Here is a 14,731-nt window from a genome sequence, read left to right on the forward strand (position 1 = left end):
AACACGGACTGTGGAATTTTGCTTTTGAACTAAAATCCCAGAAATAGAAGGGTAAAAGTATTACCAAGTATGGGGCGCTCCTTATTTACAAGCCTGGGGAACCAGAACTTTTAACATTTTCAAACTATTTATTAGGATTTTTTAACATTTACAGAAATTAGGGAGATAGATGTACAATATATATATATATATATATATATATATATATATATATATATATATACAAACAGATACATATACATACATATATAACAACACATACATATACATATAACAATACATACATATATACAAACATACACACACACACGTATGTATGTATGTATGCTTCAGTATTAGGTGATACCTCTTTTATTTGGACTAACAATTGATATCATAGGACAAGCTTTCAAGAGGTCTCCTCTCTTCCTCAGGTCCTATGATATCAATTGTTAGTCCAAATAAAAAAGGTATCACCTAATACTGAAGTACTCATTTATTCTGCATTTATCGCAACTGGACTAACACGGCTATTCCCGTTATATATAATATAGATATATACTGTATTTACGTACACACAAAAACAGACAAAAACCACGCTTAATCGAAAGAGGCTTTCTTCACTTTCTGAAACATATTCAATCTGTTCAATTCAATTGTATTTCAGCAATAGGAGGAAAATAATGCTGCCATCTAGTGCCCACTACCCAGAACTACGTGACTCGTAGACCCAATCAAAATTACTGCATTTCACTCTGTTTTTTTTAAATTTTAGAATAAAGCAGTAACACAGAAACAATGACATGTTTATTCGGTTACACGTAGCTGACTGACACCGGGAGTCTCAGTTTTTTGATGATAAGACCATCAATCTTCATTGGCACAGGTAAACTGTTGTTACAGATTTGTTCTGTTTGTGGCTGATATACCTGAATTTAATGTTCCTGGAGAAAAGCAAAGCACTCATTTTTTCCACAATTACAAATAACTTAAAACGGTTACTTTAAGGATGATTGAATCTTTCGAAGAAAGCCGATTCCACGACGTTGTATTAAAAAAAGAAGAAAAAAAAAACCAACGCCTGACCAATACATTGTACTGACCCTTTAAAACTCTGGTGTTCAGGTCCCCTGGATGCAGGATCCTACTCACCATGACACTTTTGTGCTGCTGGTTGTCTCCAGCATGCCAGTTCAAGCCAAGGAATACCGAGCATTTTATACATTACAGCAGTGTTCTAATTATTCATTCCCTCACCTGCACTGTGAATAATAACTTTATTTTATATATCGCTTTCTGCCAATGGGACTCAAAGTGCTTCACAATTACAGTGCGCAGGTACATAGGATTTTTAAAGACCTACAATCCCTGCCCAGATGATCTTACAATCTATGATTTTGGTGCCTGAGGCAAAGGGTAATAAAGTGACTTGCACAAGGTCACCGGGATTTCAACCGGGCTCACGTCAACCGGGCTCACGTCAACCGGGCTCACGTCAACCGGGCTCACGTCAACCGGGCTCACGTCAACCTGGCTCACGTCAACCTGGCTCACGTCAACCTGGCTCACGTCAACCGGGCTCACGTCAACCGGGCTCACGTCAACCGGGCTCACGTCAACCTGGCTCACGTCAACCTGGCTCACGTCAACCGGGCTCACGTCAACCGGGCTCACGTCAACCGGGCTCACGTCAACCGGGCTCACGTCAACCTGGCTCACGTCAACCGGGCTCACGTCAACCTGGCTCACGTCAACCGGGCTCACGTCAACCGGGCTCACGTCAACCAGGCTCACATTGCTTCAAACAAAGTGTCGTTGTCATCAGAGTCGCGTCTTTACTCGCTGAGCCACTCCTTTTCTGTGTTGGAGGCCAGTGGTGCACAAGCTTCTTTTAGCCGGTAAAATGTAAATGTCCACTACATGAGCCCCACCCACCCACAGCCCCGAAAACATTATAGGATTAACACTGCGGGATCCCTGCTTCTGAATACGACATCCGCAGCTTTACTCTTGGGACTGAAATGAACTTGCACTACAGCTGCAGCCTCTCTCCCTCCCTCCTTGCTGTCTCTCTCGCTCCCTCCCGTCATCTTAGATGCCCGAATATGGGTATATCCATATTCGGGCATCTATGACGTCGTCCAGGCTGCCAGAGGAACAGCACAGAGGGAGAGGGACATGGGCTGCTATCAGTTTGTAGTCAGAAGGTTAATGCTGCAGGGGTCCCATTCAGAAGCAGGGACCACAGCAGAGTTAATCCTCTAATGTTTTGGCAACCCTCACAAATTTTCCAATGACCCCCAAGGGGGTCCCGAACCCTGTGTTGCGCATTACTATGGTAGGCAACAATATTATCCTCCACATAAATAGGAAAAGACTGTGATGGGGTGTGCTTCCGATATCTCCTATTCAAAGAAGAAATGAGCAGCGTAGACTAGAAGGCTACATTATCACCTAGAAAATTGAGGGGGCAAAAGTGTAAAATGGTGGAAAGTTAGTGGAACATGTAACATCCCGTGGGAATGAGACTCCTATCTCACGCTGCGCCTCAATAATTGGCCATAGCAGCAGTTTGGGGGGAAAGTATTCCAGGCACAAGGGGAACAGACGAAGAGCACACACAGCTCCTTTCTGTATTTAGGAATGGTCTGATTTTGTGGAATTTTGTAACTTCTTGAACATAATCACAAAGGGTAGAACACTGCAGACAGAAAGGATTCTGGGTATGTACAAGATAGTCCCGTTTGGGCATTGGTTGAAACCAAATTAGGAAGTAAGTACTTTAAGAAATACCTTGGTTGTTGCATGAGGGGTTTTCATTGAATCTTGCTGTTGACATTTTGATAGGTATAGTAAGGTAAGATTATAAAAGGGCATACACGCATAACCCCTGCTATAAATATATGTACTGTGAACAATACAGAATTGATCTGCGCCACATGGTGCGATAAGGAATAAGAGACACTGTAGCTCATCTGCCTGGCAACACATGAAAAGATATATCGGATTGGATAAGAAGAAAACTAGACAGAATGTTGAAACAGTTCGAGAGTCACAGAATGAATCCTACTGCCATTCTGAGACAGAGAGATAGGTAGTGACAGTCTGAGAGGCACACAGAGAGACAGCCCAGGTGAGATAGGGGTTAGAGCAGTGATTTTCAACCGGGGTTAAGCGAGCACCCCACAGGTGTTCTGCGGCCGCCAGGGGAGGAGAGCTGGGACAACACTCTCAGCTGTCCCACGTGTGACGACACCCCACATAGTAGTGACCCAGCGGCTAACGAGCTCAGCAGCAGCAGCCGCCTGGTCACTGCGATCCTTCCTGTCCCTGCTCCTTTCGGTACTGGAAGTCGCGTTCAACCGCCTGACCGGAGGGAGGAAGGATCAGGGAAGAGCGCACGCTCTCAGTGCCGGCAGCTCCCTTAAAGTGTGTGTGTGTGTAAGTGAGAGGGGGAGTGTGTGTGTGTGTGTGTGTGTGTATAGAAGAGAGGGAGAGAGGGAGTGTAAGTGGGAGAGGGAGCATAAGGGAGAGAGTGTGAGGGGGAGAGGGAGTGTTAAGAGGGAGGGGGTTGGGGTTCCCCTGAATTTCACAATCTAATTCTGGGGTTTCTTAACCAAAAAACGTTGAATACCACTGGATTAGAGAGAGGCAGCCTGACACTCAGAGGTGAAAGTGGAGCCTTGTATGAGACTGCTAGGCAAGGACAGAGAAAGTGAGAGATAGCTGCAGGAACACATTCTCTACACACAGAGAAAGTGAGAGATAGCTGCAGGAACACATTCTCTACACACAGAGAAAGTGAGAGATAGCTGCAGGAACACATTCTCTACACACAGAGAAAGTGAGAGATAGCTGCAGGAACACATTCTCTACACACAGAGAAAGTGAGAGATCGCTGCAGGAACACATTCTCTACACACAGTGAAAGTGAGAGATCGCTGCAGGAACACATTCTCTGCACACAGTGAAAGTGAGAGATAGCTGCAGGAACACATTCTCTACACACAGAGAAAGTGAGAGATAGCTGCAGGAACACATTCTCTACACACAGAGAAAGTGAGAGATAGCTGCAGGAACACATTCTCTACACACAGAGAAAGTGAGAGATAGCTGCAGGAACACATTCTCTGCACACAGTGAAAGTGAGAGATCGCTGCAGGAACACATTCTCTGCACACAGAGAAAGTGAGAGATAGCTGCAGGAACACATTCTCTACACACAGTGAAAGTGAGAGATAGCTGCAGGAACACATTCTCTACACACAGTGAAAGTGAGAGATAGCTGCAGGAACACATTCTCTACACACAGTGAAAGTGAGAGATAGCTGCAGGAACACATTCTCTACACACAGAGAAAGTGAGAGATAGCTGCAGGAACACATTCTCTACACACAGAGAAAGTGAGAGATAGCTGCAGGAACACATTCTCTACACACAGAGAAAGTGAGAGATAGCTGCAGGAACACATTCTCTACACACAGTGAAAGTGAGAGATAGCTTCAGGAACACATTCTCTACACACAGAGAAAGTGAGAGATAGCTGCAGGAACACATTCTCTACACACAGAGAAAGTGAGAGATAGCTGCAGGAACACATTCTCTACACACAGAGAAAGTGAGAGATAGCTGCAGGAACACATTCTCTACACACAGTGAAAGTGAGAGATAGCTGCAGGAACACATTCTCTACACACAGAGAAAGTGAGAGATAGCTGCAGGAACACATTCTCTACACACAGTGAAAGTGAGAGATAGCTGCAGGAACACATTCTCTACACACAGAGAAAGTGAGAGATAGCTGCAGGAACACATTCTCTACACACAGAGAAAGTGAGAGATAGCTGCAGGAACACATTCTCTACACACAGTGAAAGTGAGAGATAGCTGCAGGAACACATTCTCTACACACAGAGAAAGTGAAAGATAGCTGCAGGAACACATTCTCTACACACAGTGAAAGTGAGAGATAGCTGCAGGAACACATTCTCTACACACAGTGAAAGTGAGAGATAGCTGCAGGAACACATTCTCTACACACAGAGAAAGTGAGAGATCGCTGCAGGAACACATTCTCTACACACACAGAAAGTGAGAGATAGCTGCAGGAACACATTCTCTACACACAGAGAAAGAGAAGAGATCAGAGCAAGAGAGATCCAGATACTTGCCGGGCTGTCATCGTGCAACGGGATAAAACCCAGCCGGGAGGCCAATTCCCACAAATATAGATTATCGTTTGTGTATTACACAGATACATCTCAAAAATTAGACATCCTTAATAGGTTTGCAACGCGACTACACGCCATTTTGAGAACAAAGCTACACGCAGTGCTGGCAATAATATTAGGTGAAGTGGCTTCTACATTGGATGCTCGGGCTAGTATAAGGGACGATAGCGCAGTGTCCTCATTTATTATATATATATATAGTGTGTGTGTGTATATATATATATATATACACACACACACACACACCTATTATGGTGCACTTAGAGACTGTGGAAATAGAGGGGTTACACACACACACATACCACAGTACATCGATATTTTCACTGGAATAGATGCTACAAAATATTGAAATCTGAACATGAATATAAAAGTCATATTGTTTTGTTTGTTTGTTTGTTTTTAAGGTTGCTGGAAAAGGGTCCTGTCCCACAGCTCCAACTCGGATTCCCAAACTCAAGTCTATCACTGCATCAAAACTGCCCATTAAAAAACCTACCAGGAATATTGGCAAACCAGACCAGGAGATAAATACAGACAAGTTGCATTCATTTAATACCATTTCTAAACATTACAACTGAGCAAAAAGGTGATCCTACCAAGCCCATTTCTACAAGAGTTACACAGACTTATTCTGGTACCAAGAAGAAACGTCATTAATTGCAATTAAGGACACAAATAACATGGTGCTGCTAGAGCAATTAATATATTGCACTCTGCGATGATTTATTCACAAAGTACATGCTACGATAACTTAAGCAAAAAGGTTTTGTTTTTTTATACGATCACTGCCGCAGAATCTGTTATATGTTTAGTACAGTGTTTTCTCACAACCCAGGTGGAGCATGTAGGAAAAACAACAAGAAACAGCAATCTAAGTGCAGACAGAAAACTTTTGTGTGAGTCAATTCACAGGATGTCTTGGCTCGTATGTACAGCCTACTCACAAGATGGAGGTGGTATATGGGCAACAACGGGTAACTGGAATATGTGCAATCTTCTATACCCAGGCGTTGATACACTCCAACTAAATATGTTTAGTACAGTACATGACATTTCATGGTGTAACATTCGTGTATCTGCTTGTCATTTTATTCCATTTTTGAGAATAAAAGGCTGCCATTTTTTCTTAGATAATTGTTTTATTAGTTTACTATCAAAATATAATATTTATAATATGAATTTGAAGGCGACACACAAATAAGGTGATAAATATTTAAGAGTACTTTAACTTTCTGTTGTCTCTGTGGATGGGATTTCACCTTATATGGGCAATTGCTTCTCCTACTTTTGTCAGGTACTTTGAATCCCAATGTTTCTTGTCTCTTCTCCCTCTCCCATGTTCAATATGCTTTGCAGCCACCATCCCCTTAATCATAAAGACTTTAGCTCTTTAAAATAAATAAAAATATAAATACAAATAGAACTTAAATAATCGCACGCAGGGCAGAGACCTTCACAGCATGTCGGGCCTAACAATCTCTAAGTTCTAAAGGGATTTGAATATTATTCAAGCATAGCCACAACCAGGAACTACTGAGGAGTCTTTAGGAGCCAGCGTTTTGTTGACAACATTCTAAGTTACAGTTGCAAACATGTTGAAGGTATGAAACATTCAAAGTCTTAAAAGAACTTAGGCAGGAGGCGGTTTTGAGACAATGTAGGCTGTTCGGTAAGAGAAGGAAGATCGACCAGATTCTTTATTGAGCCATGGGACCATAAGCCGGTTTCTGGAGGCAGATCTAAGGAGATACGTGCTGTGTACAGTAGGGATTAGAGGCCTGCCCAGGTAATAGGGTAACTTGCCCAGAAAGTATTTGAAGGTAAGAATAGATAAATGTACGTTACGTCTGGGCTCAAAAGATAGCCAACCAAGGAATAGTGTAATTAACGTATCACAATGGTGGGTGTTGTAGTTACAGTACATAAGAGAAAATGCCATATTGAATTGTATAAAATGTAAAATTTGACGAGGTGACTGGGGTACCGTACCATGCACTGCATCTCCATAGTCAATAACTGGCATTAGCAATGTGTGCAATGTGCTTTTGTCAGGAACATCCCTGACGCACATATATTGAGTTGTCTCCCTGTCACAGTTGCCTTGTTTGTCCACTGGGTGTGCTGCTACTCTGGTCTTCTCTGGGATTTTCTCCGTCTTCTCTTGGTTCTCTTATACTTTCTTGTCTTTTGTCTTTGCCTGCCTTTGTAGTTTCCGGTCTTCCGATTGCCTTTGCCTTTGGTTTGTATGTTCTGAGACTCACCCTGCCATAGCCTGTTTCCTGCCTTAGTCCCCGTTGGTGTCTTGGTATTCTGTCGAGTCCTAGTTCATTTATTAAAAGTTCCTGCCAGTAATTTGGGTTGTCAAGTTTCTGTCCCAGTTCCTGTGGATTCCCTGTTGCCGACCCCAGCCTGTGACCCCGACGATACTACCTTGCCACCTGATGCTGACCTCTGCGCATGACCCAACTACGATACATTGCCGCCTGCCCTGGAACCATGCCTGTGACACCAACTACGCCTTCGCCTACTCCCTGTTGTTCTGGCCACTGAAGTCCAATCAGGCACTTGGGAGTCCCCTGACAGTTTTCTGACCAAGGGGCTTGAGTAGGATTTATTTCAATAAAGTTCACCCAGTTTTGAGTACATTTGGGATCAGTTTGTCAATACATACATACATACATACCAAATGGTATAAGTGGGGATAGTCCTGCACTAGATTTAAATTAAAACAAACTACAGATCTCTTGGGTACTGGCATGTTAAAGCTGAAGTTCAAGCAATATCCTGCATGTGCGTTTTTTTTTTAATAAATCAGTTCTGTAGTAAGAAAAAATACTTTTAGCATTTTCTGTTTTAAAAACAACAACTTTGAAAGACCAATTTTCTTGTATTCTATTTTAACAAGCATGTTTGTTACTATAGCAACCATTTACATTCCCCAGATTTAAAGATGTCGCCAAACTTTGACGATCACTAGACGGAGAACTAATTGACCGGCAGCTATGCAGTTCTTTAGGTATGTAGAGATTGCCCACATGAAACTAATGAAGTAAAAAAAAAAAAAATGGGAGCTTGAACTGCAGCTTTAACTCAGAAATAACAAATTAGGATGCTGGAGATCGTCTTTAAATCAACTTTACATTTTAAACCCATAATATCTACTTCTGTGTGGCTGGTAATTCTCTGTACAGATTTGCCAACCTTCAGTAAACATTGTGTGCCATTAAACCCTTGAGCTGTGCCTAGATTAGCAACAGGTTGCAGAAAGGGATAACTTGTGCTGTCCCAACATTGACCAAAGTGAACTAATGGTAATTATATAAAACAATGATTCTGTTCCGACAGCCCTCTTAACCAACACATGTACAATTTCAAAAATGAAAATTGGTGCTCGGTGAGCCAGGGGATCCCCACAAATAAATGTAATATTATAGGGGGTCACCAGCACACAAAGCAAAAATAAACAAGGATAATGCCAATCAAAATCAATGTATTGGATATTTGTCAAATAAATCATGTATATATAGTACAGTATTTAAGAATGAAAGTATATACACATTAAAAGAAGATGGTAACGGCCGAATCGTCGACAAGCAGAGGAGGAGGGCAGCAGAGGATGATGCAGCAGAGGAGGGCGGGGTCCGCCTAAGCGGTCCGATCCAGTGGTTAGTCACAACTTCCGGTGTCTGCCGCCAAGACGGACCCCACCAGCTCCACAGGTAGGGACTTGGGGGATGTTGACATAGGGTATTGGGAGGCATTGAGACTGGTGGGGGGGGAAAGGGGGGACTGAGAGAGAAGGAGAGAATGTAGGGGGAGAGAAAATCGTGATTGTGTGTGAGACTCGAAGGGCTACGGTGGGGGCAGAGAGAATGGTTGGGGGGGGGAAGAGGGGGAGAGCATGGTTGGGAAGAGAATATAGGGGGGAGGGGGGAAAGAGTACATGGGGGGGAGGGGGGAAAGAGTACATGGGGGAGGGGGGAAAGAGTACATGGGGGGGAGGGGGGAAAGAGGACATGGGGGGAGGGGGAAAGAGTACATGGGGGGGAGGGGGGAAAGAGGACATGGGGGGAGGGGGAAAGAGTACATGGGGGGAGGGGGAAAGAGTACATGGGGGGAGGGGGGAAAGAGAACATGGGGGGGGAGAGAGAACATGGGGGGGGATCGAGAACATGGGGGGGAGGGGGATCGAGAGCATGGGGGGGAGGGGGATCGAGAGCATGGGGGGAGGGGGATCGAGAGCATGGGGGGAGGGGGATCGAGAGCATGGGGGGGAGGGGGATCGAGAGCATGGGGGGGAGGGGGATCGAGAGCATGGGGGGAGGGGGATCGAGAGCATGGGGGGGAGGGGGATCGAGAGCATGGGGGGAGGGGGATCGAGAGCATGGGGGGAGGGGGATCGAGAGCATGGGGGGAGGGGGATCGAGAGCATGGGGGGAGGGGGATCGAGAGCATGGGGGGAGGGGGATCGAGAGCATGGGGGGGAGGGGGATCGAGAGCATGCGGGGAGGGGGATCGAGGGCATGGGGGGGAATCGAGAGCATGGGGGGAGGGGAATCGAGAGCATGGGGGGAGGGGAATCGAGAGCATGGGGGGGAGTGGGATCGAGAGCATGGGGGAGGGGGATCGAGAACATGGGGGGGAGGGGGATCGAGAACATGGGGGGAGCGAAAACGAGGAGGGGGAGCGAGAACGAGGGGGGAGCGAGAACGAGGGGGGGAAGCAAGAACGAATGGGGAGACGCGAGAACGAATGGGGAGACGCGAGAACGAATGGGGAGACGCGAGAACGAAAGGGGAGACGCGAGAACGAAAGGGGAGACGCGAGAACGAGGAGAGAACGAGAGGAAGAGAGTTGGAGTGGATTGTGTGTGTGTTTGGGTGTTGAACTGCCATAACTAGAAGAAGAAAAAAAATCTATGGAAAAAGGTCTCCTGTAATAAAACGTCTACTGATTCTACTAAACAGCGATATCTGAATCCTCACCCGTAACACAGACACGCTGTACACTGCTTAGAGTACAGAGGGGAATGGATTTTAAAGGACCCTACTGAAGGAAATATTTTTGATAAAAAAACAATTAATAATACCTGTGATTTATTGTTATTCTTGTTATATACATCCAAGCATGTAAATATAAAGGCCCGTATTTACTAAGCAGTATACTGCCATATGACATCTTACAGCCCATTTACTTGAATGGGCTGTAATGTGCATCCCAGGACTGGAAGGTGCTTTATGGATGAAAACTGCTTAGTAAATATAGCCCCTTATTTGTAGATTTGTTTTCCCAGCATAGAGGAGCTCAGTTCAAGGGCATATAAAACCAGGGGGAGTTTGGGGGACCTTTTATAGGGTGGAACCGGGACATTTGGATAAAAGCTGTGCTATTTGTAGCTCTGTGGGCCCCCTGGGTTCGTAAGATACTTACCAATGAAGTTATAATGGTTTTAAAACTCTCGCGGGTAAACAAAATGGCCACCAAATCTTGAGAGTCCCAGAGGCCAATAGGAGTACACAATGTCATTGTTTGGGGCATCCTATTGAACGGCCATTTAAATCCCCAGTGAGAACACTGGTAACTTCACCGGTAAGTTTCTTGGGATCCGGGGCTTCCATGAGCTGAAGATAAAACGTAGTTTAGCTCCAAAGGACGGTCCGGTTTCAATCCTTTAAGAAAAGAAATAGATATGTATGTGACAGAATTGCTGCTTTAAAGATCATAAAATGCTTTATTTTTACATTCAGCATGAAAAAAACACTACAAGTTCATAGCATACAAGAAAAACACATATTTCCCAAAACATTGCCAATGATCAGAATCCAACCACAGTTTGAGGAAAATGTCATTTAAAATGTCGTTATAGAGAATAGGACATTAATAAGAATGACAAAACAAAAAACATGTCAATGTTTGTTTTTGCATTTGACAGTTTATCCATGTGTACAGCAGGGCCCCGCTCACACGGCGGGTTCCCTTCCAGGCCCCGCTCACACGGCGGGTTCCCTTCCAGGCCCCGCTCACACGGCGGGTTCCCTTCCAGGCCCCGCTCACACGGCGGGTTCCCTTCCAGGCCCCGCTCACACGGCGGGTTCCCTTCCAGGCCCCGCTCACACGGCGGGTTCCCTTCCAGGCCCCGCTCACACGGCGGGTTCCCTTCCAGGCCCCGCTCACACGGCGGGTTCCCTTCCAGGCCCCGCTCACACGGCGGGTTCCCTTCCAGGCCCCGCTCACACGGCGGGTTCCCTTCCAGGCCCCGCTCACACGGCGGGTTCCCTTCCAGGCCCCGCTCACACGGCGGGTTCCCTTCCAGGCCGCCGCCGTAAAGCGGAAATCGCCGTAAAGCGGGGCCCTACTGTACTGTATTGTACCTTTGAAAACAGAGATGCAGAGCTGTAAACAGACTGTTTCGCTGACAAATGGTATCAGACAAGGAGTTGCGCACGCGCTAAAACTGTTGCTTAGTGACAGCCGGATACTTTGCTGCTGAGCACTTCATGCGAAAATCAGAGGGGACGAGGGAGGAGTAAAGGGAGAGGGGATGAGGCAGACATGAAAGGGGTGGGGAGGGGAAGACGGAGTGAGGGGGGAGGGGAAGACGGAGTGAGGGGAAGAGGGAGTGAGTGGGGAGGGCAAGAGGGAGTGAGGATTAAAGGGGGGTGGTGGATTAAAGGGTAGAGGGGGGATTAAAGGAGGGGATGGGGGGATTAAAGTGGGGGGATGGGGGGATTAAAGTGGGGGGAGTGGAGGGAGTGGATTAAAGGGGGAGGGGAGAGGAGTGGGGGGATCAAAGGGGGAGGGGAGATTTAAGGAGGATGATTACATATTTTTTATAAGTAAGGCCTCGGCCATGGTTATTGCTGGCGGGCGGAGGCGCGCTGAGGCAAAGCGGGTGCTTTCCCTGGCCTTAGATAGCGCGCCGTCCGGGGGCGGGCCAGTGACGTCACGGAGCTGGTTCGCCCTCATTGGGCGAACCGCTCACGTGACTGGCCCTGCGCTCCGGCAAGCGCAAAGATTTAAAATTTTCCTAAGACCTACGCTTCCGCGTGCTTGCGGAAGCGTAGGCGAGCCCCTACTAAAGCTGCTCTCATTGCGGCTGTAGGGGATCAGTGCCAAGCGGAAGCACGCCCCAGCGCGCCTCCACCCGCAAGCACTATCCATGGACGCGGCCTAAAGCTCAGGGGAAAAAAGTGTACGTGTAGGTTATAGTGACTATTTTGGTTTTTCCTTCCACCGCTCTGATGATGCGGCCCGAGCCTTGCTGTTGGATTTAATAATTGGCCCACAAGCTATTCTGAGTTTGGCAGATTTAGCACCTACAGAAGATTTAGAGAATGACCCAAACACAGTTAGGGAAAGGCTTGTATGTGCATCTCCACTTAAAGAAAACTAGCGTGTTTGGGTTCTGTTTCTCCTCCTGAACACATTTCTTTGTAGTTATCCATTAGTTTCCTATTTTCAAACACTTTTTTTTTTTGCAATGAAAGCCTGACAAACATTTCCTAATAAGGCCTTTGAGGTAGGATTTAAACATAGCGATAATGTACTGCAAGGCTAAACTAGTGGCCTCTGAGCCTAATCCGGCCACTTGTATGTCTGCTACTAATTTCCTTGTAGCTGCTCAGGAATTAAAAACAATTTTCCAGTGAAAAGGACTTGTAAGCCAAGGTAATGTGTTAGAAATGTTCGCAAAATGTTTAAATAGTATTTGAAAGTCTGTAACTGTATCCAAAATGACATTACAATACTCCTGTAGCTCTATATTTTAACTCTTCGGTTATCTGGCTCATTAACAAAATGAACTGAAGGGCCCTGGTATACTTTAAATACTCGATGCAACCGACACAGCCTGACAAATGAAAGGAGTCACTTAGATTGCATTCTTCCAATCAATTTAGTATAAGAGAAGCAGTACCACTTAAGGTTTAAATAATTCCAATATGATATAATGATGTCTGATTGAGATACTGTGTGTTGACTCACTGCTTTTTTTAATTTCCACTAAGAATATCTGGAACATAACACCCGAGTCGCCACAAAGGGGTCAGCGTTTGGGTGTTGCAATTTGCTGCTGTTTGATACCCTCTCATCCCCTGCACCTAATGTCAACTTACCCTGCCTATAGATTGTAAACTCCTTGAGGCAGGGGCTCTTCTAACACAATTTGAGTCCTGTCTGTAAGTGTTGCTTATGCCCATAATTATATGATGATGTATAATTAGCCCACATATGAAGTAGAGGGGAAAAAAGCACACCAAGTATACAAGTCCTTGTGCACTTTAAGGCCAGGTCCCCACTGACTACTGCAGCACCCGCTGTGGGGGACGCTGCAGGGACAAGAGCTGCCCCACAATGGGGTCAGGCCCGCTGCGAGGGGAGGGCGGGGTGCCGCAAGTTTTTGAGTCACATGAAAATTGAGATGGGAACTAGCGATGGAGCCCTAAGCCACGCCCCGTTTGGTTCAGCCAATGAGGGCGAACCTGCCGGGTGACATCATGGCCGTGCCCCCGTCACGCCACCTCCCCAGTCTTTCCCCCAACAGCTCTCTGCAGACGGGGGAATTCGGCTGCACGCGCCGCCGGCCTCGCAGATGTGCGTGCAGTGGGGCCGCAGCCTAACACATACAGTAGATTAGGTAAGATCATGCACTTGCAGGTCTTCACTAACATGAACGCCTGCTCGTATATTCTAGATCTCATTGCGGTCCTTTGACAATGAACAACATATTCAGGTGTCACTGCATGTCATGATGATCAGCACTGCTCAAACTAGGTCTGGATATGCTGGTACTATATCTATACCAATATCAGCATCATACAAACTGTGTGTGGATATACCTGAGTGGACATCTATATCAATATAGTGCCCAAAACAGGAATGGACTTGTCTGCAAGGGCATGCAGTCCATCTATCCCACCATCTCTTAGCCCAGGGGAGCGCAAACTTTTGAAGCTGCGCCCCCGTCTTCCCTTCCCCGGCTCTCGCGCCCCTCCCATACCTTGTATCCACATCAAATGACACTGCAGGGTCATGTGACGTCACGTGACCCTCGGCGTCATTTGACGCGTGTGACGTTACGTCACATGGCCCAGTGGCGTCATTTGATGCTGCGCTGCCATGGCGACGTGTCACACAGCCGGCTGAATCCCGGTAAGTGGAGTGTTGCAGAGGCCTCTCGCGATCCCCCAGCATTTAATTAACTAAAGAGCGCGGGGCCTCTGCAACCACCCGCGCCCCTTAGCAAAATCTCCCACGACCCCCAGTTTGCACACCCCTGTGTTATCCAAACCAGGTCTGGATATAATTCTCTGGACTTCCAAATCAGTTATGGATAAATTCATGATTAGTCACGTAGGTCCATATAATAACATGATTGAGCATTTCTAAACAGGTCTGGTTACATGAGTTCTGACAATCTCACCTGTCTCAGATTGTAAGCTCTCTGCGGCAAGGATATCCTTCACTATTGTCTGATTTTGTTGCACTTATTGTGTTATAATTCCCTATACTCTTTTGTAAAC

General features: G+C 46.1%; 2 protein-coding genes across 2 annotated transcripts in view; one reads left to right on the forward strand and one right to left on the reverse strand.

Moving 5' to 3' along the window:
- FILIP1L (filamin A interacting protein 1 like) overlaps positions 1-6,295 on the forward strand; it is a 288,762-nt gene extending 282,467 nt beyond the window's left edge. The window contains exon 6 of the mRNA XM_075594076.1: positions 5,615-6,295. Within this exon, the coding sequence (XP_075450191.1) occupies positions 5,615-5,788 (174 nt within the window). The 3' untranslated portion in view covers positions 5,789-6,295. The remainder of the gene's footprint in view (positions 1-5,614) is intronic.
- Positions 1-14,731, reverse strand: part of CMSS1 (cms1 ribosomal small subunit homolog) — a 340,967-nt gene that overhangs the window by 325,075 nt on the left and 1,161 nt on the right.

The sequence above is a fragment of the Ascaphus truei genome, chromosome 3 (assembly GCF_040206685.1).
Source record: "Ascaphus truei isolate aAscTru1 chromosome 3, aAscTru1.hap1, whole genome shotgun sequence".
Lineage (NCBI taxonomy): Eukaryota > Metazoa > Chordata > Amphibia > Anura > Ascaphidae > Ascaphus > Ascaphus truei.